The sequence below is a fragment of the Strix aluco genome, chromosome 21, assembly GCF_031877795.1.
Source record: "Strix aluco isolate bStrAlu1 chromosome 21, bStrAlu1.hap1, whole genome shotgun sequence".
NCBI lineage: Eukaryota > Metazoa > Chordata > Aves > Strigiformes > Strigidae > Strix > Strix aluco.
The window spans coordinates 13642826-13665245 of record NC_133951.1 but is presented as its reverse complement, the minus strand read 5'-3'; the positions used below and the strand labels follow the sequence as shown (position 1 = coordinate 13665245).

The following is a 22420-nucleotide window of genomic DNA, read 5'->3' as shown; positions in this document are numbered from 1 at the left end:
ACGGGGGCTGCAGCGGGGGCTGGGCCGGACCGGGCCCAGCTGCGGGGCCGGGAGCCTATTTAAGCGCCGGCCACAACCCCTCACATGATGGGAGTGTGACTGCCTGGGCCTGGGCTGTGAGCAGGATGGCGCTGAGCAGAGCGCGGCTCTCCTGGCCCCGTGGGGCGGCCGGCGGCGGGGAGAGCACCCAGCTGCTGCCCCAGGTAACGCCGGGGCTCTGCAGAACCCCCCTCCCCACCCCATCCCCTCCCTCGGGACCCTCAGCCCACACCAGTGTCCCCCAAGTGCTGAGTCCCAGGGTGCTGGCTCTGTGCTGGAGCCCCCAGCACCCACATCCCCCATAGAGATGAGTCTGGGGGTCCCTGCTAGGGGCGGGGTCTCTGGGAGAGCACCCACGTCTACTCTGACCCCGGGGGTCTCCGTGACGGACAGGGTGGGGGGTGGATGTGGGGCTCCCTGTGCAGGGGCCTCTTGCAAAAGTGGGTGCGTGGTGGCTCCAGGAGCCTGTGACAGCCTCTGCCTGCAGGACAAGGGGGTACGTGGGTTGAGGGGGGTATTTCTGGGGGTCTGCTGGGGCTGCTCCACCGGCTGTGAGCGGCTCATCTGTCCATGCAGGAGTCCAGGCTGGTGGAGCTGCCCTACCCTTCCTCCGATGATGATGATGATGGCTCACTGGCTGCGGACATGGACTTTCCCATGGCTGAGCAAGACCCCGGGGCACAGCGCCCCGTCCCCCGCAAGCCGGGGACCTTCAGCCAGTGTGTGCGGTACCTAGCCTTCCTCTGGAACCTCCTCTTCCTCCTGCTGGGCTTGCTGGCCCTGGCTGTGGGGGTGTGGGGAATGCTGGCCAAGGGCTTGCTGCGGGGGGAGCGCCTGGCCCCGCTGGGCTCCGACCCCATGCTGCTCTTCGTGCTGGTGGGACTGGGGGCCAGCGCCGTCTCCCTGGCCGGTTGCCTGGGCACCCTCCGTGCCAGCCCCTGCCTGCTGCGTTTCTTCGTGGGGGCCGTGCTCGCCTTCGCGGGGCTGGAGGTGCTGGGGGGGCTGCTGCTGTTGGCGGCCCAGCACCGGCTGCGGGACGCTCTGCGGGACGCCCTGCTCCTCTGCCTCCTGCGCTACCAGGAGGAGCCTGACCTGCGGTTTTTGGTGGACGAGATGCAGCGGAGCCTACGCTGCTGCGGCCTCGGCTCTTACCGCGACTGGGAGACCAACCCGTGAGTCGGGGTGCTGGGGTGGGGAGGGGGGTGCCTGTCCCCGCACCGGGAACCACCCGGCAGCTCTCCTCATCCATCCCCGCAGGTACTTCAACTGCAGCGCCCCGGGAGCGCAGGCGTGCAGCGTCCCTGCCTCTTGCTGCCTGGACCCCTGGCAGAACGGCACCGTCACCAACGCTCAGTGTGCTTTTGGGGTCCTGCGCCTGGGGGACGTGGCGGCCGGTGCCATCGTGCACTTGGGGGGCTGCGTGGCGCAGCTCAGCGCCTGGCTCCGCGGCCAGGCGGGCGGCATCACGGCCGCCGCGGCCGTGCTGGTGCTGGTTGAGGCCATCGGTGTGGTCATGGCGCTGAAGATGCTCAGAGACATCGCACCCATCGGGGTGCAGGGTTGAGGGTGTGCTGACTGTCACCCGTGAGGTTGGGGACATGCCGGGGACGGCGCTGATCCAGCCCAAAATAAACCTTGTCAGAAGCCTGAACCCCAGCCGCATTCTGTCCGTCCCACCCCGCGCCTCAGAGACACCTTCCGTCCGCATCCCTGCCAACCCCAGAGCACGACACCAGGCTCCCGCGCTCGTTCTGGGTTTTAATGAGCATTTCTCCAGGCTGAGCCCCGCCGCGCGGCCGGGGCGGCTTCTACCTACGCAGCACTACGGGGCGGGCGAGCGGCGATGGTCGCAGCCCGCTTAGATGATGCCGTACTGAGCCAGCTCGTGCAGCTCCAGGTGGCTGAAGGCTTCCCAGGGGCAGATGACGGTGATATCTGGGGAGAGGAGAGAGGCTGCATCAGCGCGATGCCCCCCCCCAGCCTGGCCGCAGGCGGCTGTGCCCGCAGCGAGCCCCGCTCCCCACCCGTGGCCAAGTGGGGACAGGACCAACCCCCCCTACCCCCGTACCTGTTCCCAGCCCTTCCATGCCCGGGATGTCGTCGCCGAACCTGCAAAGAGAGACTGTGTCTGCTCTGACCCCCGGCCAGCCCCCCCCCACCCCCCACCCCAGCTGGGCACGTACAGCTGCGTCCCCCCACCCTTGGGGCTCTGCCCCACTCACCCCTGCACCCCCTTTTTGGGCGGCTTGCTTTTGAACTGCCTCGTCTGCCTCTGCTTGAATTTGGGTGGTCCTTTCCGGGGGGTGGCGGGTCCCCCGGAAACCCTCGTGGCTGATTTGATCTCTGGCTTGGGGAGCTCCAGGCTCATGGCTGTGCCGGGGCCGGCAGCCTGCCCCGGGTCGCGGTTGTCCCTGCGGGTCCGGCGCTGGCACGGAACGTCTCCTCACACCTGATGGAGGGGAGATGTGGGGACGCCGAGGAGCAGGGTGGGGGTACCAGCTTCTCCTACCACCCACAGACACCCCGTGCCCCCGCTCCCACCCTCTCCTGCCCCGGGGCCCCTCGGATGTCACTGATCGGCTTTCCAAGCTGCTCCGGAGAAGAGCCCCCTCCCCGCGATCTTGACTTAGCCCAGCTCAGAGCCCGCTAATCCCCTTACCCCAAAGGCAGGGAAGGGCGTCCCTGGGGGCAGCAGAGCTGCTGCCAACCCTCGGGGCTTCTCCTCCAGCCCTTGCCCCCCATCCCAGCGTGGATGTGACACTCGGGGACCCCCCACCACGGCTTGCCCCGGGGTCTGTGCTGAGCCGTGGGTGCTACACTGGGTTGGTATCGGTGTGGCCGCAGGCGTGGGACCGAGGTGTCCCTCAGGGCTTGTTTGCAGCGGGGTGGGTTTTGGGGGTGGTGGGCACCCCCCGGGCTGCCGACCCCTCGCGACCCACGCCAGGGGAGCGGAGGGTGGCAGCTGAGGTGGACATCACAGGGCTGTCCGTGAGCTCCGTCCCGCTGCCGTTGTGCCTCATCCGGGCACGGCAGCCACGCCACGGGCTGGGTGCGGGAGTTTTTCGGCACAAGAGATGGCTCCGGCACCGGTGTGAGAGGGTTTGGCCCTGCTGTGGAGCCCAGCGGCTGAACGCAGGCCCCGGGCGAGAAGGGACCTGGCCCGGGGAGCTGCCAGAGACACCGCTCCGGTTGCAGGAGGCGAGAGCAGGCTCCTGCCTGGAACAAAGCAACACCCTGCCCCGGGAGCCCCGGTGCCACCGGGACCGGGTCCCATCCCGCGCACGGAGCAGAGCCCCCGACTTACGCAGCCGCCGCGGTCCCCGAGGCCAGCGCTGCTCCACAGGAGACCCTCCGTCCTGCTCCTGCACGTCCTATAGACGCTCTGAGTGGCTTTTAGGGTAGGGCAGATTTATCCTGCTCTGGAGTAATAGGATTATTTATGTCCCTTCTTTTCAAAGGGGTAATCTGATGCCCTTCCCCACAGCTCCGCCCCGGTGGGATGGGGAGGGGGTGTCTGGATTAGTGCTGCTGGGACTGATGGTGTCAGGACAGGGATCCTGTGCTTCCTCTCCCCACGTCACCAAGGCACCTCTCTCAGGGGACCCCCCCACTCCTTGAGATGTCACCCCAGTGCCCCTCGATCCCAGGGGGAGGGATGGGACCCCCAGTCCTGCCCAGGACTGTGGACTGGGGCTCCATGAGGACCTGCAAACTGGGAACCCAACACCCTCTGTGGCTTGACCCCACGAGGGCAAGGCAGTAGCGCAGGCAGCCGCAGGCAGGCTGTGCTGGGAAATACGGGCAGCAGAACCTGCCCTCTGCTTGGTGCCGAGCACGGTCTGGCCCCAAAAGCGAGGGCTGTGGGTGCTGCTGCCAGGGCTCCTGCCTGCGGGCGCTGCCAGACTCCACGCTGGCCTGGGTGAAGGTCCGTCATCCCCGTCGGTGCCACTGCGGGTGGCTTCACCCAGGGGACAGCCCGAGCCCTGCCCGGGTGTGGGCACTGCAGGCCAAAATCTGGCAGAAAAGGGGGTGGGCAGCCCCTGCCCGCCCTGCCCAACAGCCCCCCTCTCCCTGGGACGGTATCACTCCAAAGCTTCCCTTAATCCCAGCACTAAAGCAATTACAAAAAGGAGTAATCTCAGTACACTTTAATTGAACTTCAGCCCCTGCCACTAATTGCAATTAGTTGAACTCCAACAAATAGGATTACAGGGATCCGCGAGTGTTTTCTACGAAGCCAGCAGAACCAGCTACTTCAACAAAGAGCCGGGCCCTGGTGTAAATTGCTGCTTCCAGCTTGGGTTTCGTTAGCGTGGCTCCTTGGGGAGGAGGATGGGGGGGTCTGGGGGGGTCACGATGGCCAGGAGTCTGCGAGCCCCCCAGCCCAGCCAGGCAGGATGGATCAAATTTATGGGGTTTTAAGATGGAGGCAAAGGCAATCGAGGAAGAAAAGGCGCCGTGACCTTGGTGCCGGAGCTGGGGATGGTGCCCTTGCCGGGACGCTGCCGGGCCCCATGTGCTCGCGGGCGCACGCTGCCCGCACCTCCTGCCCAGGGAAGGGGCTGGCAGCCCCGGGTGCCCCCCCGCAAGCCCTTCAGACAGAGAAGCCCCTAAGAGGCTTATGACACCGGCAGGGAGGGGGGTCCGGGATGGTGCCCCAGCCCCCCCCGATCACCAGGTCACAGCCAAGCCACAAAAGGTGCTTAAAATCCAAGCTGGGGAACGCAAGGACGAGGCAAGAGCAGTGGCGCAGGGAAGGCTGGGGGGGGGGGGGGCGGTGGGATATGCGCCAGCATGCCCTTGGCAGGGATTTTCTGTCCAGGGGGGAGCGCAGCGTCCGTCTGTCAGGAAATCCGGGGCTCAGGACGTGCGTGAGCTGGTGCCGCTCCCCAAGGGCAGGTTCCCCCATGGACAAGAGGCGAGACAGGACCTGGGCACTGCCTGTATTGAAACTCATCCGCGATCCCGTGCTCGACGCTGTGCAGGTCCCCGGGGTGGGGGGGCTCAGTCCGTCCCCCCCCTTAGAGCTCAACACACACAAATAAATACTTTAAATAAGCTGAGTCTGGATCCCACCCCCCAGCCTGCAGCAGAGGCTCCCGGGGGGGGGATCACTTGCCAGTTTTTGGGGGTCAGGGGAAGATCAGTCCTTCTTCATGCGCAGCCTGATCTCCATCTTGAGGATCATTTTAACATTCTCGTCCTCCACGTGCTCCTCCACGGCCGCCAAGGCCCGTTTGCCGCCATCCCGGTACCGCTCCAGCAGCTCCTCCACGTACCCGACCCAGACGCAGTTGGGACAGCCGGTCCCGCAGCAGTGGGTGGGTGGGGGGGGGAGCGGGGGGGCAGCAGGAGGGAGCCCCCCCTCAGCCTTGGGCGTATCCGTCCCGCCGTTGCTCCCCAAGGTGTCCGAAGTGCCGCTGGCCTTTGCTGAGGTGTCTGAAAGTTCCCGGAGGCTGGAGATGTTGGCGGGGAGGGGGTGCAGGGCCCCTTCTCTGAGCACCCCCCCGCGGCTGCCGGTGCCATCTGGGGGCTCCTGAGAACCACGACCCGGCGCTGACGCCAGCCTGGGGGGAAACGCGGGAGCAGCCCTGCCCCCCCGGCCAGAGAACCCCCACCCTGCTCCCAGTGTACGCCCCCCCATCCCACCACCATCACCCTCCCAGCAGCTCACACATCCCAGCAGCACCCTCCTACCCCCCATCCCCCTCTGCCCCCCCAATCTCCCCCTACCCCACCCCCCCTTACCCCCCACTCTGTCACATCTCATCCCCAGCCCCCCATCTCATCCCTAACACCCTCCTTGTCCCTCCCAGCTCCCCACCCCATCCCCATGCCCCCCCATCCCTCCTTACCCCCCCCACCCCATCCCCATCCCCCCCTTGTCCCCCCCATCCCTCCTTACCCCCCCCAGCCCCCCGTACCCCACTACTCCCTCACATCTCACCCCCAGCACTCCGTATCCCCCCAGTCTCCCCCTCTTGACTCCCTTCTCCCGTGGGACCCCCCCTAAATACACCTGCCCCCCTGCTCACCCCCCGGCGCGCCCCCGCCAGGCCGCGCGCTCCCCGCAGCAACATCCGGTCGCAGCGCGCTGGCCCCGCCTCCACCCGAGAGGCAGCTCTCCCGGCCAATCGCAGCTCGGCGCGGCCTGCTGATGAGGGTGTGGCGGCAGCGTGGAACCAATAGGAAACAGGGGGCGGGGCCGGCGGGGGAAGGCGGAAGTGGCGGCAACGTGGGGAGCGGCGGAGCCATGGGCCGGGGGCCGGGGCCGGGACCGGGCCGGGGACAGGGACAGGGACAGGGACAGGGATCGGGACAGCGACCGGCACCGGGACAGAGATCGGGGCAGCGACCGGCACCGGGGCGGGGACCGGCCGCCCCGCGCCGCGGCAGGTCAGTGCCCGCGGGATCCCGGTCGCGATCGGGCCTGGCTGGCTGCCGGTTTGGGGCCTGGGCCCACGCGGGGGTCTCGGGGCGCGGGTGGGCTCTGGCGGGGTCCCCGTTTCTGGGAGCTGGATCCCGATATCCCCCTGTGTACAGATCCCGGTGTCCCACCGGGGCCGCTGGTGCCTCTCCAGGCCCAGGGGCTCCGGTATCCCGCTGCCGCCGTGCCCGGGTCCCCGGTGCTCAGGCCAGGCCTCACACCACGTTCGTTCTCTCCCAGGAAGGAGCGGAAGGTGGACAACATGAAGCCCAAACACCCCGACGAGCAGGAGATCCCCTTCCGCCTGCGGGAGCTCATCAGGAGCCGGGAGGCCATGAAGTGCCCCAACCCCGGGAAGAAGCGCGCGGCAGGTGGGACACGGAGCTGGCCCGAGCCGGGGTGCCCAGGGCCTGGCTGAGGAGCCCACGGCCAGATCCTGCATTGGGGCATCCTGCTCCCCCCCAGCGATGTCCTTGCCCACCCCTGCCAGCGGGAGGGACCCCCAGATTGTCACTGCTGCAGTAATGTCACCCGTCTCTCCTAGAGAAGAAGCAGCAGCCCAAGTCCCAGGGCCCCAAGGCCCAAGGAGACATCCCCGTGCCCAAGTTCAAGAGGGGGAAGGGGGAATCGGAGCGTTCCTACGTCTGCCGCATGGAGCAGGAGGTGCAGCGCCTGCTCTTCCTCACCAAGAACCAGCTGCAGCGGGAGCCTGAGAAGCAGGCACCAGAGAAATCCAAGAGGAAGAAAGAGTGAGAGCAAAGCCACCGCGGCTGCGGGGCCGGGCTGGGTCAACCCGGGCGTGTGCTCCCACCCGGCTCTGGGCACGTGGTGGGTGCGTTGCCGGTGCTGCAGTGTAGATCCGGCACCCGGCCACGACTTGGGGTGCAGGTGGAGGGCTGTGGGCTTCATCGCCGCCGGGCTGAATCTATGGGACCAGAGCCACAGACCTGCTTCACTCTCCTGCAGGGCTGGAGCTGGGGGGAGAGCTGGGGGGCTCCAGGTATTGGAGGGATCCCATGGGGTTGGGACTTGCTTGTTGCTCCTGTTATGAGCCCTGCCCATAACACAGCTCTTCAGGTTTCAGAATAAGAAGCTGGAAAAAGCTCGGAAGAAGAAGGAGGAGAAGAAAGAGGCCATGCTGGAGAAGAGCCTGTTCCAAGGTGAGTCTGGCACAGGGGGGTGGCTGGAGCAACCCCCTGCCCCAGCAGCATGTGGAGATTTGGGGGTGAGCTGGGATGGGGTGTCTCGGGGGAGCTCCTGCCTGACGCTGGTGCCTGCTTCTCTCTCCTAGACACGGTGGCGTTCGGTGAAGTGGTTACGCAGCCACCCACCATCACCTCACGGCCCAGGGGCCGGGGCCCTGCAGAGCAGGTGAGTTGTGGGGGGCAATGCCTCCCACCCCTCAGCCGTGCCCTTGGGTAGAATCCCAGAATCATCTGGGTTAGAAAAGATCTTGAAGATTCTCCAGTCCAACCATGAACCTCACACTGACCGTTCCCAACTCCACCAGATCCCTCAGCGCTGGGTCAACCTGACTCTTCAACCCCTCCAGGGATGGGGACTCCCCCCCTGCCCTGGGCAGCCCATTCCAACGCCCAACAACCCCTTCTGCAAAGAAATCCTTCCTAAGAGCCAGTCTGACCCTGCCCTGGCACAGCTTGAGGCCATTCCCTCTTGTCCTGGCGCTGGTTCCTTGGTTCAAGAGACTCATCCCCCCTCTCTGCACCCTCCTTTCAGGGAGTTGCAGAGGGCCAGGAGGTCTCCCCTCAGCCTCCTCTTCTCCAGACTAAACCCCCCCAGTTCCCTCAGCCGCTCCCCATCAGACCTGTGCTCCAGACCCTGCACCAGCTCCGTTGCCCTTCTCTGGACACGCTCGAGTCATTCAATGGCCTTTTTGGGGTGAGGGGCCCAAAACTGAACCCAGGAATCGAGGGGTGGCCTCACCAGTGCCGAGCCCAGGGGTCAGATCCCTTCCCTGTCCCTGCTGGCCACGCTAGTGCTGATACAAGCCAGGATGCCATTGGCCTTCTTGGCCACCTGGGCACACTGCTGGCTCATTACCAATCCCCCCCAGGTCCCTCTCTGACTGGCAGCTCTCCAGCCACTCCTCCCCAGGCCTGGAGCGCTGCTGGGGGTTGTTGTGGCCCAAGTGTAGAATCTGGCATTTGGCCTTGTTGAAACTCCCCCAGTTGGCCTCAGCCCATCGCTCCAGCCTGGCCAGATCTCTCTGTGGAGCCTCCCTACCCTCGAGCCGATCAACACTCCCACCCAACTGGGTGTTGTCTGCAGACTCACTGAGGGGGCACTCGATCCCCTCATACGCACAGGTCTGGGCTGGACCCGGGTCGTTTCACCTCCCTTGGGCTGGAAACGGAGCTTGGAAGGGCAGCAGTGGCCTCAGCCTCAGAGCCATGTCCTGTTTTTTCATCCTCCCTGACCTGTCCCGTCTCTGCCTGCAGGCTGGACAGAAGCAGCTGCTCCTGACATCTCGCCTAGGCCGGAGCCAGGCGTCCCCCGTGTCCCCGGCAGCGCCGGCGTCGATGGCTCGTCGACGCATCGTGGAGGAGGAGCGGGCGCGCGTCATCCAGGCCTACAGGGACATCCAGAGGCGCAAACAGCAGCAGCGCGAGGCGGCGCGGGGCAGTGCCCAGCCTGGACGCAGGGTCCCACCACGCTGAGCCCAGCCTGGGCAAGCTGGGCCTCCCTGGTCCCACCGAGGCTGCGCAGGCAGCGTGCAGGCAGCACGGGACCCTGGGACTCGAGAGGGACAGTTGTCTTGACGCTGCTTTGCCATTGCTGAGCCCCTCCTCAGCTCGGGGCACCCCTCAGCTGGGACCCCCGCGGTGCCACGGACCTGTTTGTAGTAAAAATGCCGTTGAGCGCTGATGGCGTGAGCACGTCGGGGCCTCCCCGGTGTCCTTCCTGCGCGGTGGCCGTGCCGGCAGATGGCAGTCCTGGTCCGCAGCACGTTGTCACCGTCCCTCGCTGGGCACTGGACCCGGCAGGGCTCTGTTTGGGGGGGGGCAGGACCCTCGGGGGAGACCCCGGCGCCTGGCCGTGATCCCACTTAGAGGAAAGTTGCGCCCCAAGGACGTGGAGCGTCCCACAGGAACTCACCTGCTCGGTGTCACTTTGTCGTTGCCACTCGGGGACGTTGCGTGAGCCCTTAGTCCCCTGCCCTCAGCGTCACCCCCCAGCCCACGGCCCTGCCAGATCTCCCAGGGCGTGGTGCCCGCGGTGCCCTCGCTGCCACAGCCCCCCACACCGACACTGGGCTGAACCACGCGATCCAGACCTGGCACACCCCCTCCTTCCTGGGCCAGCAGCCCCCCAGCTCCCAGAGGAGGGATTTGGGGGGCTACCATTGGCCTAGCCCAGCCTGTGTTTGCCCGTGGGGCTGCTGTGGTGGCTTCACCTGTGCAGGACAAAGGCAGGGCTGTTCGGCGGCACAAAGCGTTGCCTGTTGGAGCGGGGCCGGCCCTGGCGCTGCCGGCAGCCGGTGGGATTTTGGGCTTCCGGAGGGGCTGGGGCCACGCGCGGGGAGCGGAGCCAGCGGCAGCTCCGGTGTCCCCTGCCAGAGCTGACTGGGGACAGAGGTTTTTACTCCTTTTTTTTCGGGTGACTCTGCTGTCCCTGCGGCTGTCACCTCCTTCCTTGCACGCCAGGAAGGCCGTGGCTGGCGCCAGGTTTGCAGGTGGACGCGCTTTTGGGGGTGGGGGGCACACGGTGGGGGCCCCACCGTGCCGTGCCAGCAGCAGGGAGGAGGGCATTGCCGCGGTGACGCCAGCCCTGGGGACTTTGAGTGCCTGGTGCTGCTTGGAGATGTCCCCGCTGGCGTCAGGTAAACACGGGTGACGCAGCGCAGCCCCGCGGAGGGGGCACGGCCGGCTCTTGCTGCAAACAGCCCGGTCCTGCGGCCGTCCCCGGCCTTTTGGGGGGGGCTGCGCCTGCCCTGCCGCGTCCCCGGTGGCGAGGGCATGGCCAGGACATGGCGTTTGCCAAACTCTTGCTCGTGGGGACACCGTGGCTGCGCCCGGCCCTCGCGCCTGCAGCCGTGGGCAGCCCCACCGCCGCCTGCCCGGCTCTGGCTCAAGGAGACCAGGTCACCCGCCTGCCCCCACGGAGCCATTTCAGGCCCTGAATAATTCATGGCACTGTTGGCCGCAGCCGCAGGCTTCCTGCCCGGGCCAGAGAAATCACTGTGGAGGGGAAAGGCAATCTGAGCAGGAGAAACCACCCCCGACCTTGGCACGTCCTCCGCGCCGTTTCCCGCCAGGCAGCCCATCTGCCCACGGGCAGCCGGTCCGGTGCTGCCCGTCCTGCCAAAGCTGCCGGCTCCCGGCCCGGCGGCTCCATCTGTGCTCCTGGCCCCGGCCTGTACTGCCGTGGGGGGGCTGGGGGATGCTGAGGACCCTGCCCTGACTCCCCCTTGCTCCCTGTTGCCCCCCAGGATGGGGGACGTGAGGCTGAGCCCACCGGCACTGTGGTAGCCTGTGGCTGCGGAGGGGTCAGGGGGTGGGGGAGCAGCCGGTGGGGTGGCTGGGTGCCCCCTCCCCATCATGGGTCGCCTGCTACAGCCCCGCGTAGGAAAAAACCACCTTTATTGGGGCTGACCTGAAAAAAAGGGGGAAGAGGGAAAACAACAGAGAAAGCCACGAGGAGGGCGAGGGGCCCAGCTCCCTCCCTGCTCCCCAGGAGGGATCCCCGAGGGGGGAAGGCACCAAGAAGGCGGCGGAGCCGCGGGGGGGCCGTGTGCCCAGCCCCAGCAAGGCACTGATCCCCTGGACCCTGAGCAGCCCCCCCACCCTGTTCCCCAGCAACAGGGAAACTGAGGCACAGCAGGAGCCAGAGCTGGGGGGAGCTTCGTGTCACCTCGTGCCCTGCAGCGGGACGGTGTCAGCTTGGGGTCTGCGACGTCCCTGGGGCTGGCGAGGGTCAGCGTGGAACCGGGGGGCTCGGTGACGGATGGTCCCTGGCCTGGGGGGTTGGGGGGGGATGACACGGGGTGTCTGTGCGTCACGAAGGCAGCGAGGGGACAACTCGGGGTGGCCCTGTGGGAGCCGGTCCTTGCGGCAGGGACAGCAGCAGCGATGCGGGGGTCCTCCGGGCAGAGCTGGCAGCTTGCGGGTGCCGTGGCCAGGTGGGACGGGCAGGCAGGAGCGCTGGCTCCGGCACCGTGTCCGGGCATCCCCCGCGCAGGAACCGGCTCCGGCCACCGGCCGGGGTGGGACGTATGTGGTGGGGCAGGAGGAGGCTCGGTGAGACCTCGGGAGCGGGACGGCGGGGCCGCGGCTGTGCCGGCGCCACGGGACCCGTGCCACGGCGGGGGCTTCACCACCGGTTCCTGCCGTATGGGGACTGCACCTGTGGGCAGAGCGGGACGGCCGTGGCGTGGCGTGGCACGACCTTGGCACCGGCGGGGGGGTGCGGCCACGCTGGGGTGCGGGGCAGAGCCATCCCTGCCGCTGCTCTCCCACGGGAGACGCTGGGGCAGGGACAGACTTTGCCCCCGGCCGCGGGCTGGACCGCAGTGCCCGCTCCCCCGCCCGCCGCGTTGCACATTAACCCACCTGGCAGCTCCTGCCGTCCCGCTGGGCGCCGGCGTGCCGGGCCTGCGCCGCGAAGGCGTCCTCGGCTCGCAGCGTGGAGCTGGCGCTGCCGGCCGCCGGGCTGGAGGTGGAGGCGCGGGGCAGGATCACGTCGTAGGGACTGTCGCTCTGCGGGGGAGAGGAGGGGGGAGCTGCACCAGGAGCACCCCCAATCCCGCGGGGTGACCCCCCTCCAGCACCCTGTTGCAGCAATTCTTGGGATGTGGGGGCTGTGGAGCCCCCCCCCGAGCTGCCCCACATCATAGCCCCCATCTCTGGTTGACAGCCCGTCCACCGGCCAGGATGTGGCCACCTCCGCAGAGCCCAGCTGGCCATCGGTGCTGCGCGGCGTCACACTTACCGGCCCCTTGTGCATCAGAGCCATCTCGGTGGGCTGGTAGACACTGGTCAGCAGTTGCCCGTTGTAGCCGCTGTACGGGGACACCGGCTTCTTGGCTGTAAAGAGACAGGACACTGAAGAGAGGAGGGGGGGTGCTCTCAGAGCCACCCTCACCCCACTGGGGAGCCAGTCCTCGTTAGCTTAATGAGCTGACTCAGCAGCTGGCTGCTCTGCGCCTTTCCCAGGGGTGTCCCCCGGAGTTTGCATCACCTGTGCTCCCGGCACAGCCCCGGCCCGGCCGGGGTTTGTTATTGTAGGGTCTGTGGGGAAGGTGGTGTGGGTGCCGCTCGGGAGCACCCACCCTGCCCCGTGGGTGCAGCCACCTTCGGTCCCCATCGAGGCAGCTGACACCGCCCCGTGTTATTGTAGGGTCTCACGAGGGCCACCGCGGTGGCAACGCTTCCCCTATTAGGAAGAAACGTGGTGGAGCGGTTCCCCGGGGCGGAGGGCCAGGAGCCGTGGGCACCCCACGCCGGGGAGGGAGCACCCCTGCCACCGCTGAGCTCAGCCCAAACTGGTAGACCCAGCCCAGCGAGTTTTTAGGAGCCACAACAACAGCAAGAGTCAATCCCGGGCGGGTCGCGACCAGACGTCTCGTCGCCAGCCCCCGGTGCCCGCCGCCAGCCCCGCCGTGGGGCAAGAGGGTCCCCGGGGGAGCCCCAGTGCCTACCGAAGGAGGGCTCGTCCATGGAGAAGGCTTTGTTCTCCACAAACATGCTCTGCGACTTCTGCTCCTTGAGGATGGTCTCGTAGCCCACCCCGCGCGTGGGGTAGATGTCGTCCTCGAAGGCCTGCTCGGGGCCCTGCCGCGTCACGTGTGTCACCTCGGGGATGACGTAGAGGAGGAGGAAGGCGCAGGCGTTGGACACCAGCGCGATGGCCAACGTGGGGTCATCCCAGCCGGGCTTCTCGCCTGCCCGCTGGTTCCCGTAGAGGTACATGGCCGTCCATGCCACCCAGATGGCCACGGAGAGGCCGGTGGTGGCCAGGATGAAGGCGCTGTGCTTGTGCCAGCGGCCGTAGCGGCCGCAGAGGACGGGCCAGGCAGTGCCGAAGGCGGCCACCAGCAGGAACATGACGTAGATGAGCGCCATGACGAAGTCAGCGTCCGCCAGCTGGCAAGGGTCCGGCGAGCCGCCCTCCCGCCGCGCCACCGTGATGATGAGCCACTCGGCGTTGATGATGACCTCCACCAAGGCGAGGAGCAGGGCCACCGCCAGCGTCACCCAGCCCCGTGGGCCCCGGTTCTTCCGCGCCAAGAAGTTGAGGGCCACGGCGTGCGCCAGCAGGCAGGAGAAGCAGATGCCGAAGAGGACGCCGAAGAGGAAGCGGCGGGAGGTGCAGGTGGAGAAATCCGGCCCCACGATGAAGTCAAACGTCAGGCAGAAGAGCCCGAAGGTGCCCAGAAGAAAGAAAACCTGTGTGGCCACCAGGCTTTTCTTCTGGGGGTCCTGCACGAAGGGCAGGCTGGCCACCAGGACGATGGTGAGCACAAAGCTGGTCACCACACCGAGGCTGGCCACGGCCTCCAGCACGATGCCCCAGGCCGCCGAGACGTCGCAGAGGTTGTAGTAGAGGGAGGAGAGGTCCTTGCCGCAGCCGGAGGGAGGGGTGCTCTGCCCGCCGGCCACGGGGAGCAGGGCCAGCAGCACGCCGGCGGCCACCGGCGGCACCGCCGCAGCACCCATCCTGCACCGCGGTGCGGGCGCCGAGCGGGCCGTCCAGGGAGCCTGCGGGACAGAGAGGGTGTTAGGAACGGGGGGAGCGGGGCCGTGGCTCAGCTCCGGGGCTCGGAGCACCCCGGTTGGGGATCCCACCCGCCCGAGGGTGTCCCGGTGAGCCCCGTCCGTGCCGGCACAGCCGAGTCCACCCCAGCGCGGCCCAAAGCAGCCCCAGATGGGACCGGGCAGCCACGCGTCCCCCCGGTAGCTCCGTGCCTGGAGGCCGGGGGGGGCTCAGCCCCTCTGTGCCCCACACGCTCCCTCCTGATGTGGGATTTCTCGGAGCGCGGCTGGCTCCGGGGCTGTGCCAATCCCTTCCTCCGGTGCCAGGAGCACTGACTGCGGGCCCGGGGTGGATGGCAGGGGTGACACCCGGGGACAGGGTTGTCCCCTCGGCTTGTCCCTGCGTGCCAGCGCGTTCCCCTTTCCACTTCTCCTGTCCCACTTCCCCCCTCCAGCTCCGGGCACCGACCCAGCGCAGGTCCCGTGTCCGGTGCTGCCGGCCGCTGGCACGCAGGCAGCCGCAGCCTGGCACGGCACGGCACGGCCATGGCACGGGGGGGTCCCTGTCCCCACTCCTGCCCCCCCGGGGAGCGCACGGGGAAGAGGAGGCACTGAGGAAGCTGCAGCCCCACTGCTGGGGGGGCAGCCGGCAGGACCCGGCAAGGTGACCCCAGGTGGGAGCGGGACACCCCCCCCTCCCCGCTCCCCCGAAGCCCGGGCAGCCCCCGACCCACCCCCGGGGCTGCGGCTCCGGGATGGGGACAGGGACCCCCCGGGCACCGCGCTGGCACCGAGCCCGCCCCCCCCCCACCGCGGGTCCTACCGGCTGCACCGCGCCCGGCCCGGCCGCCCCCCCCCTTCCCCGCCCCTCCCCGGGGGGCTCCGGCCCGGTTCCCCCGCACCCCCGGCCCGGTCCCCACGCACCTCCCCGCACCCCCGGCCCTGTTCCCCGGCCCTCCCGACCGGTACCGGACCCCAAACTTGCCCAGAGCCGCCCCCAACTCTCCAGCCAGGGGAGCCCGCGGGGGCGGCCGGGTCCCGGCTCCCGACCCGTTGCCGTTACGGTTCCCGGTGTCCCCCCCCCGCCCCAGCCCCGCTCACCGGCTCCGGTACCCGGCCGCCCCCCTCGCTCCGTGCCGTGCCGTGCCGTGCCGGCGGGCGAGCCCCGGTCCCGCCGCACCGTACGCGCCTGCCCGGCCCCGGCCCCTCCCCGAGGTGCGGCTCTGCCCCGGGAGCGCGCCCGGGGCCGGCCAGGACCTGCCCCGCTACCGCGGGACCGAGCGGGGCCGGGGTCCCGCACCGGGCGGGGGGTACCTGCCCCGGGGGCACAGGGGGCTGGGGGGGGGGGGGTGTCGGGGGGGTGCGTGCGGGAACGGGGGTCAGAGACCGGGATGGGGCGGGGGGGCGGTGGAGCGGGGTGAGGATCGGCACGGGAGCCCACCTGGCCATCAGTGGAATGAGTCTGTGGGGTCTCAGCCCAGAAGAGCTGGGTCAGCCCGGTGAGCTCGGGGCGACCGTGGGGGACGGAGTAGGGGGGCTGTGCTGGGGCAGCATCACCCCCCACGGGGCCTTGCACCGACCTCCTCTTGGTAGCGGGCCGGTGGGTGGGCTCCTGGGTGGGAGCCAGGAGCGGGGGGCTCCGGCGTGTCAGGGTACAGCGGCTCCCGCCGGGCAGCCCCGAGGCGCAGGCCCGGAGGGGCCTCCCGGAGGAATGTCAGCTGACGGCTAAAGCCGGAGCCCTTGGCAGGGCAGCAGGGCCCCAGAAAAGCCCTTTTCAGCGAGGGGGCCCAGGGTGGCCCCGGCTGGGGGCAACCGATGGGGCCCGGTGGTCCCTGTCCCGGCGAGGGTGGCCGTGTGCCCTGGAGCTGGGCGTGGGCACCCCGCAGTCATCCCTGGGGCCTGGGGCTGGGGACGAGCCCCCAGAGCCTCGGGGTGCCCCGGGGGACCCGGTTTCCGGGCAGACGCTGCTATTTTGGGAGGGTGAAGCAAGAGGGTGAAGGATGCAGCCGAAAGTTCAACGCGCCTCCGGCGGATCCTCCCCCAACCCCGGGCCGGGATAAAAACAATCCGAAGAGAAAGGGCGGCAGAGCCGGAGCTGGCAGCACCCGCGGGAAGGCGACGGCGTGGCTGGGCTGGGTGCTGCACCCGCTGCCGCCGTCCCTCCGGCGCTGGGGCCACCCACCCTCCTGCCCTTCTTCTTCCTAAAAAGCGTTTGGCTTCAGAACAGCCTTTGGGGGAGGATCGTCCCTCCCTGCCGGGGCACGTGCGCACGCGTGTGCTCTCGCCCGGGCGCCGAGGCAGGGTGCCACGGGCCCAGGGGCTCTGCGGTGGCCTCCTGTGCCTCAGTTTCCCCTGGGAGTCCGGGGTTCAGCCTCGCAGGACGCTCCGGCAAAGGCTCAGCCTTGGATAATCAGAACCGGCTGCCCCGGTCACCCCCGCGCCGGCGCTGACCCCGGCCCGAGCCGCGGAGAGGCCGCGCTGCACGCGGCTTCCTGCCGGCTGCTTCCTTCCGCCGCACGGGGCCGGCGGGTTTCCCGCCTGCTGACTCAGCACCGGCCCCCCGCGACCCCCCCCCCGGCTCGCCGTGGGGCCACTGGCGGGCATCCATCCCGCCGAGGCTGCCCCACAGTTTTCACCCTCGTGTTTCCCCCCGCCCCCCCCGCCACGGTAGGTGATTTCCTACCCCTTTCCTGTGGGGACTTTCCTGGCTTTCCAGCCTTTGCTGCGCACCCCTGGGGTTTTTGTAGGTCCTACACAAACACCCCACCAGGGAGGCGGCCACGGCGTGGGTGGGGTGTGATGCCACCACGTGCCAGCTGCCTTGCAGCGACCAACCGTGGGCTGCGAGGGACTGGTTGCCCTCGGTCCCCTCCTGTGGCCATGTGCCGGGGCAGTCGGTGCCGGGCATGTGGCCTTTTCGGTGAGGGCAGAGCCCGGCCCCGGTTCCCCGGTGCCCCGGCTGGGCTGGGGACCACGGGCAGAGCCGGTTCCTCCGGCGCAGCAGCCTCAGTGAAGGGCTGGGACGCAGCTCGGCACGGCAGCGGGACCCAGGCCAGGCTCCCTCCGAAAACATCGGCACGCCGGGCACATTTTTTCCAGGCTTACCTTTCCGAGGGAGCCGCAGGGCCGGGCGTCGGCGTGGCTGGCACGGCTGGCACGGCTGGCACGGCCGACTGAGCCCCGGCTCCGCGGCGGCTCGCCTCGACACGGCGACAGCCGGACCTGGAGCCGGGGGTGCCCCGCTCGCCCTCCCCGCTGCCGCCGCTCAGGCCTGGGGCTGGGGAGCTGTTTTCCACCGGAGCCGGTTTTGCCCAGACCGGAGCCCCTCGGCGGACGCGGTCAGCACATTTCCACCTCCCTCTCCAAGTAAATAAGCGAGGGGGGGCCGGCGGTAGCCCCAGCCTGCCGCGAGCGGGGCCGCAGCGCCTGCCAAACGCTGCCCTTGCCAGCCGAGCCCCCCTTGCCCGTGGCCCCTCCAGCCCTGGCGAAGGGCCCCGGGGTGGGATCCGGCCCTGGAAGCCCCCAGGGATGGTTGCCCGCGGGTGGGAGGCGCTGGCCCGGTTAATATCTAATCTCTTCCCAGTCCTGCTCTCCTCACATGCCGGAATTAATGGAGCGAGCACCTCCCAGGTACCACCCGCGCCGCCACGGCCGGCTTCAACCCCGGCACCGGGAAAACGGGCAGAGCCGGATCCTGCGCTGGCACGCGCTGGTGCTGGGCAGCCCCACGTCCTCGGGGAGAGGCGGGGGGGGGGGGATTCAGGGGTCATCCAGGGGGGAAACGCTGCACCTCATTGCACCCCAGTGCTGGGCATGGCTCGGTGGGGTGGGCAGGAAGGTCTTAGTGCCTGGGACACCCCAAATCCCCCCGGGAACACCCCCCCCACCTCGGTCTCTGGGGAATTAGAGCGGAAAGGCTGGTCTGTCTGGGGGGGGGGGGGGGGGGGGGGGCGGTTACGCCAAGGGCCTTACAGGGGAATTCGGGTGGGGAGCGGGATGGGCAGGGCTGGTGTGGGGGGCTGGGGGTGCCAGCTCTGCAGGGTGTCCCGTCCCTGCCCTCTGGTGGCAGCTGGGGACAGGCAGGCTGGCACAGCAGGGCTTGGCACTGGTGTAACTGGGAGGGCTGGGTGCACTCGAGGCGGGGAAGGCAGGGGGGGGCATATTGAACCCCCTACCTTGCAGCTGGTGGGAGATGCTGGGGTGCGCCCGGGGTGCCGCAGCTTTGCGGGGTGGCTCTGGGTGAATAACGGGGGGTGTGTGTGTGTGTGGGGGGGGGGCTGGTTCCTGCAGAGCCTGGAGCTGGGGTGCGCCCGGGGTGCCCGTGCCCCGCAGCCTGGGGACACCGGACCCTGTGGATTCTCCCTCCCCGCACCCCCCGGCTGCCAGGGCAGGAGCACCGGGGTGTGCAGGGGGACCCCAGTCCCAGCCGCTGGCAGGGAGCTGGACCCAGGCAGAGTTTTGGTCTCAGCGTGGTGGTTTATGGAGGAAGAACCGTCCCGCCGGCACCCAGCGGGCACCGCGGCCTTGCCGGGACCCGCAGGAGCTCACCTGCACCCGTCACCCCCCTACCACGGGACAGCCGGGACCGCTGGGGCCCCCGGGACCTTCGGTGCGTCGGTTCGGTGCAGGAGAGCAGCTGAGAGCGTGGCCGTGGGAGCCCCCTGAACCCCCCAGCCGTGGGGCTGGAGAGAAGCCCAACCCAGGGGGGCACACGTGGGGCAGGCGGCAGCTCCTGCCATGGAGGGGGCACGTCCTGGCTGCCCCACGGCTGCTTCCTGGGGGGGTTGAATGCTGCGTGACCCGAGGGGATGAGCACGGACAGGGGTCCCTGGGGTGTAAGGGGGTGCTGACACCAGACAGGGCAGCCCGAGGTCCCCAAAGAAGCGCAACGAGTCGGCCGGGCACCAGCACCCGCGGGAACCCCCAGCGCCGCGGAGAAGCGGCCATCGTGGGGGGGGCAGCGTCCCCAGGGCAGGGTCTCACCGGGTCCCGGTGGGGTGCAGGGGGCTGGGTGAGCCCCGGGACCCCCGGCCGAGCACCGGCTCAGAGGGCTGTGCCGGCCAGCAGCTCCAGAGGCTTCAGGGCCGCCGGGAAGCGGGTGCTGCCGGGGCGGGGGCCGTGCCGGAGGTGGGCCCGGAGCACCTCGCCCACGGCGCGGCGGAAGGTCTGGCTGACAAAGCAGTAGAGGAAGAAGTTGAGGGTGGTGTTGAGCATGGCCACCATGTTGGCGATGTCCAAGGCCAAGTGCACGCGCCAGTCCCTCTTGACCGAGGCCACGTAGAGGTGGCAGATCATGACAATGGTCCGGGGAGCCCAGAGCACGACGAAGACGGTGGTGACGGCCAAGAGAAGGGCCGTGGTCTTGCTCAGGCGGGGTTGGCTGCCCCCCGAGCGCTTCCGCCGCTTCAGCTTGAGGATGATGATGGAGTTGGTGGCCAGGAAGATGCTGCAGGGCAAGAAGTAGATAGTGACGCAGTGAACCCACTTGAGCACCATGTCCAGGGCGGTGGGGGGGTCGGCATCACGCCACACGTCCAGCCACCAGTAGAAAGGGATGCCCGTGGCCAGCGCCACGGCGAAGATGGCTGCGATGATCTTGCGGGTGCGCCGGGGGTAGGAGACGGCGCGGTACCGCAGCGGGTGGCACAGGGCCACGTAACGGTCCACGGTCAGCAGGACGGTGACCCAGATGGAGGCGTGGTTGGCCGTGAACTCCAGCACGTTGACAGTGTGGATGAAGGCGCTGGGCACCGCCCGGGCCAGGATGGCCGTCTGCAGGATGAAGCCCACAAAAATGATGAAGACCTGGCTGAGGATGTCGGAGGTGGTCAGGGCCAGCAGGTACCAGTACGAGGATTTCTTGGTCCTTGTGGCCAGGCGGGACAGGGCCACGGCGGTCAGGACGTTCACTGGAAGGAGGGGAGCGATGTGAGACCCTGGAGCGGGGGCCCCAAAGCACCCAGGACCCTGCAGGGTGAGCAGCCCCAGGCCCCAGCTGGGGTGGGGAGTTATAAATCTCACGGTGCGCTGGAGATTTGCTGAGCTGATTAATCTCTTCCGCGTGTCAGCCCAAGCAACGCAAATACCATCTGTCCCTGCTGCTGCGGCACCTGCCACGTGGGGCTGGGCACTGCAGCTGGGGCCGGCCCCGAGGCCGCAGGGGGGGGCCGTGGGGAGCAGGGTGGTTTCCCCCACCCTTGAAGAGTCTTCTCCCCATCCCCAAAAAGCGCCGGTATCCCCAAAAGACGGGGTTCTGCTGGCAGCCGAGGGCACAGGCTGGGTTGAGGGCGCGTAGCTCAGATGAGGCAGGATGGGTGTTGCCCCCCCCATCCCTGGGTAGCCCCCCCCATAGCCCAGAGCCCTCACCTGGCAGCCCCAGCCCCAGCAGGACGCTGTAATACACGATGGGGAAGATGCCGACCATGCAGGGCGACCGCTCCAGCTCCGGCCGTGCCGCCTCGCCGGCCCACACCGCGGCCGTGCCGTTGGGCACCGGGACCATCGCCTCCCGCCACGGACCGGCTGCGAGGGGAGACAGGGAGTGTCAGGGGACCCCGGTGGCACCTGGGGGGTGCAGGGGGGGCTCAGCCGGGACATGGCACAGGGGGCTGGGAGCGGGTTGGCTCCCACGGGGGCGGTTGCCCTGGGTTTGCCGCCGCGTGTGCCCGCGATGGGACGTTTTAGAGCTGCAGGATGAGGGACCCACGATCCAGCCCCCGTGGGGACACTGGGGTGACGGTCCCCGTCCCCACAATGGAGGGTGACCCCACTACCGGAGAAGCTCCCGGTTTATTCCCCCCCCCCAGCCCTATTTATCATTTTGAAAAAAAACCCAACAGATTAAAACACCATGTTCTTGGGGGCTCCCAGCGGGGTGAGGGTCCAGCTCCCGGCCTGGGTGATACCCCCGGGGGACACAGAGGTGCGAAGGGGGGGTCCCAGCGGTGCCAACGGGGGGGGTTGGCCACCTCCAGGCTGCCCGCCGGCTCCTTTGCCAGCTCCCGCGCCCCGCGCCCCGCGCCCCGCGCCCCGCGCCCCGCGCCCCGCGCCCCGCGCCCCGCGCCCCGCGCCCCGCGCCCCGCGCCCCGCGCCCCGCGCCCCGCGCCCCGCGCCCCGCGCCCCCGCGCCCCGCGCCCGGATCAGTCCCACCATTCATAAACCCGGGCGGCACCGCCCCCCTGCCGAGCTCTGCGCTCCTATTGGCTAAAGGGAACCAGTCTTCAGCCAATCAGAGAGGCGTTCCCCAGGCATCGGGAGGCTAAAACTGAGCGCTGCGTTCTGATTGGTCAGAATCTGTGGTTCCACCCCCTCCATTAGCATCTTCCGAGGGGGACCGCGACCACCAAACCCCCCCCAACCTTAGTGATGGGGTGGGGGGTGTCCTGAGCGCGGGGAGGGGGTCCGGGGGTGGATCTTCAGCCGGGGGGGTGCGGGGGGGGGTCCTGAGCCCTGGGGGGGTCCTGAGCCCAGGGACAGTGCTGGGGAGGGGGGTCCTGAGCCTGGGGGGTGCGCAGGGAATCTCCAACCCGAGGGGGGGGTGTTGCGAGGTGTAGGGGGGGTCCTGAGCCCGGGGGGGGGGCGGTACTGGGCACCGCTCCGACCCTGGCCCAACAGGGAACCCAAACTGGCCCAGTCCCAGTCGTCGGTGACCCCCGATGGCTCCGGGGACGGGACACACACACACACACACACACACACACACTTCTCCCCCCGCCGGTGCTCCCGTTCCGGGCACCCCCCGCGATGAATCTGCCCCCACCAGCAGTGCCCGCGGTGGGGGGGCCCGGGGGGGGCTTTGGCCGCTGCGCCGGGCTGGGCTGGCAACAGGGATCCCGCTTCCGTGGGGGGAGGAGGAAGCAGACCCCGGGGGGGGCGGGGGGGAGAGATGCGCAGGAGGATGCCAATTAACTGCTAATTAGATCTGGCTAATAAGGAGGGGCAAGTCCCGGCCCTTCACGTCCCCCAGGGCGCTGGGGCATCGAGCTGCAGCTGGCGGGAGCGCGTTAACCCTTTCCCAGCCCTGACCCCCTTTGCTTTGCGGGGGGGTGTCTGGGTCCGACCTAGTCCCCCCTTTTACCCCCTCCCCCCTTCCCGGGGCCCCGCTCCCCAGAGACGGACTCTCACCTCGGTGGTCCCTGTGCCACCCACCCGGCGTGCGGTGCCACCGTCCCTGGGCCCAGAGAGCCACCAGTGTCCGTGTCCCCACTGGTGTCTGTGTCCCCACCGGTGGCCGTGTCCTTGC

General features: G+C 69.0%; 6 protein-coding genes across 11 annotated transcripts; 2 read left to right on the top strand and 4 right to left on the bottom strand.

Annotated features, from left to right (window-relative positions):
* The first annotated feature begins 125 nt into the window (after window positions 1–125).
* TSPAN10 (tetraspanin 10) lies at window positions 126–1608 on the top strand. The gene is made up of 3 exons (XM_074847314.1): window positions 126–203; window positions 616–1211; window positions 1297–1608. Exons 1-3 carry the CDS (start codon window positions 126–128, stop codon window positions 1601–1603), a joined length of 981 nt encoding a protein of 326 aa, XP_074703415.1. The 3' UTR covers window positions 1604–1608.
* A 169-nt stretch (window positions 1609–1777) lies between these two features.
* Window positions 1778–3550, bottom strand: PDE6G (phosphodiesterase 6G). Its single transcript, XM_074847318.1, has 4 exons — window positions 3344–3550; window positions 2262–2488; window positions 2108–2148; window positions 1778–1974 (listed from the first exon to the last, which is right to left on the bottom strand). The coding sequence occupies exons 2-4, from the start codon at window positions 2405–2407 to the stop codon at window positions 1898–1900; spliced, it is 264 nt and encodes an 87-aa protein (XP_074703419.1). The 5' UTR covers window positions 2408–2488; window positions 3344–3550; the 3' UTR covers window positions 1778–1897.
* A 622-nt stretch (window positions 3551–4172) lies between these two features.
* OXLD1 (oxidoreductase like domain containing 1) lies at window positions 4173–6138 on the bottom strand. 2 transcript variants are annotated; one of them, XM_074847317.1, is made up of 2 exons: window positions 6075–6138; window positions 4173–5575 (listed from the first exon to the last, which is right to left on the bottom strand). In XM_074847317.1, exons 1-2 carry the CDS (start codon window positions 6117–6119, stop codon window positions 5183–5185), a joined length of 438 nt encoding a protein of 145 aa, XP_074703418.1. In that variant the 5' UTR covers window positions 6120–6138; the 3' UTR covers window positions 4173–5182. The 2 variants fall into 2 exon arrangements, with proteins under 2 accessions (XP_074703418.1, XP_074703417.1); XM_074847316.1 differs by lacking the exon at window positions 6075–6138 and having other exon boundaries at window positions 4173–5066; window positions 5159–5707.
* A 125-nt stretch (window positions 6139–6263) lies between these two features.
* Window positions 6264–9363, top strand: CCDC137 (coiled-coil domain containing 137). The gene is made up of 6 exons (XM_074847315.1): window positions 6264–6435; window positions 6707–6837; window positions 7011–7215; window positions 7544–7626; window positions 7758–7837; window positions 8926–9363. The coding sequence occupies exons 1-6, from the start codon at window positions 6293–6295 to the stop codon at window positions 9142–9144; spliced, it is 861 nt and encodes a 286-aa protein (XP_074703416.1). The 5' UTR covers window positions 6264–6292; the 3' UTR covers window positions 9145–9363.
* A 1687-nt stretch (window positions 9364–11050) lies between these two features.
* On the bottom strand, window positions 11051–17999 carry GPRC5C (G protein-coupled receptor class C group 5 member C). Of its 5 annotated transcripts, none has more exons than XM_074847174.1 (5): window positions 17284–17999; window positions 13125–14184; window positions 12416–12510; window positions 12037–12183; window positions 11051–11830 (listed from the first exon to the last, which is right to left on the bottom strand). In XM_074847174.1, exons 2-5 carry the CDS (start codon window positions 14140–14142, stop codon window positions 11798–11800), a joined length of 1293 nt encoding a protein of 430 aa, XP_074703275.1. In that variant the 5' UTR covers window positions 14143–14184; window positions 17284–17999; the 3' UTR covers window positions 11051–11797. The 5 variants fall into 5 exon arrangements, with proteins under 5 accessions (XP_074703275.1, XP_074703272.1, XP_074703276.1 ...); XM_074847171.1 differs by lacking the exon at window positions 17284–17999 and adding an exon at window positions 16862–17277; XM_074847175.1 differs by lacking the exon at window positions 17284–17999 and adding an exon at window positions 15759–15781.
* Window positions 18000–18492: 493 nt separating this feature from the next.
* On the bottom strand, window positions 18493–22382 carry GPR142 (G protein-coupled receptor 142). Its single transcript, XM_074847177.1, has 3 exons — window positions 22303–22382; window positions 20545–20700; window positions 18493–20087 (listed from the first exon to the last, which is right to left on the bottom strand). The coding sequence occupies exons 2-3, from the start codon at window positions 20678–20680 to the stop codon at window positions 19222–19224; spliced, it is 1002 nt and encodes a 333-aa protein (XP_074703278.1). The 5' UTR covers window positions 20681–20700; window positions 22303–22382; the 3' UTR covers window positions 18493–19221.
* Between the last annotated feature and the right edge of the window lie 38 nt (window positions 22383–22420).

Coding starts and splice junctions, on each gene's coding strand:
- OXLD1 (XM_074847316.1), bottom strand. CDS start 5,683: ATGGGGGGGCGTACACTGGGAGCAGGGTGGGGGTTCTCTGGCCGGGGG.
- CCDC137 (XM_074847315.1), top strand. CDS start 6,293: ATGGGCCGGGGGCCGGGGCCGGGACCGGGCCGGGGACAGGGACAGGGA. Junction 6,436..6,706: donor GCCGCCCCGCGCCGCGGCAG/GTCAGTGCCCGC, acceptor GTTCTCTCCCAG/GAAGGAGCGGAAGGTGGACA. Junction 6,838..7,010: donor CGGGAAGAAGCGCGCGGCAG/GTGGGACACGGA, acceptor CGTCTCTCCTAG/AGAAGAAGCAGCAGCCCAAG.
- GPRC5C (XM_074847171.1), bottom strand. CDS start 17,251: ATGTTTTCGGAGGGAGCCTGGCCTGGGTCCCGCTGCCGTGCCGAGCTG. Junction 12,511..13,124: donor CATGGACGAGCCCTCCTTCG/GTAGGCACTGGG, acceptor GTCTCTTTACAG/CCAAGAAGCCGGTGTCCCCG. Junction 12,184..12,415: donor CTCTGATGCACAAGGGGCCG/GTAAGTGTGACG, acceptor TCTCCCCCGCAG/AGCGACAGTCCCTACGACGT.
- PDE6G (XM_074847318.1), bottom strand. CDS start 2,407: ATGAGCCTGGAGCTCCCCAAGCCAGAGATCAAATCAGCCACGAGGGTT. Junction 2,149..2,261: donor CCCAAAAAGGGGGTGCAGGG/GTGAGTGGGGCA, acceptor CTCTCTTTGCAG/GTTCGGCGACGACATCCCGG. Junction 1,975..2,107: donor CATGGAAGGGCTGGGAACAG/GTACGGGGGTAG, acceptor TCCTCTCCCCAG/ATATCACCGTCATCTGCCCC.
- TSPAN10 (XM_074847314.1), top strand. CDS start 126: ATGGCGCTGAGCAGAGCGCGGCTCTCCTGGCCCCGTGGGGCGGCCGGC. Junction 204..615: donor GCACCCAGCTGCTGCCCCAG/GTAACGCCGGGG, acceptor CTGTCCATGCAG/GAGTCCAGGCTGGTGGAGCT. Junction 1,212..1,296: donor CGCGACTGGGAGACCAACCC/GTGAGTCGGGGT, acceptor CCATCCCCGCAG/GTACTTCAACTGCAGCGCCC.
- GPR142 (XM_074847177.1), bottom strand. CDS start 20,680: ATGGTCCCGGTGCCCAACGGCACGGCCGCGGTGTGGGCCGGCGAGGCG. Junction 20,088..20,544: donor GCTGGGGCTGGGGCTGCCAG/GTGAGGGCTCTG, acceptor CCCTCCTTCCAG/TGAACGTCCTGACCGCCGTG.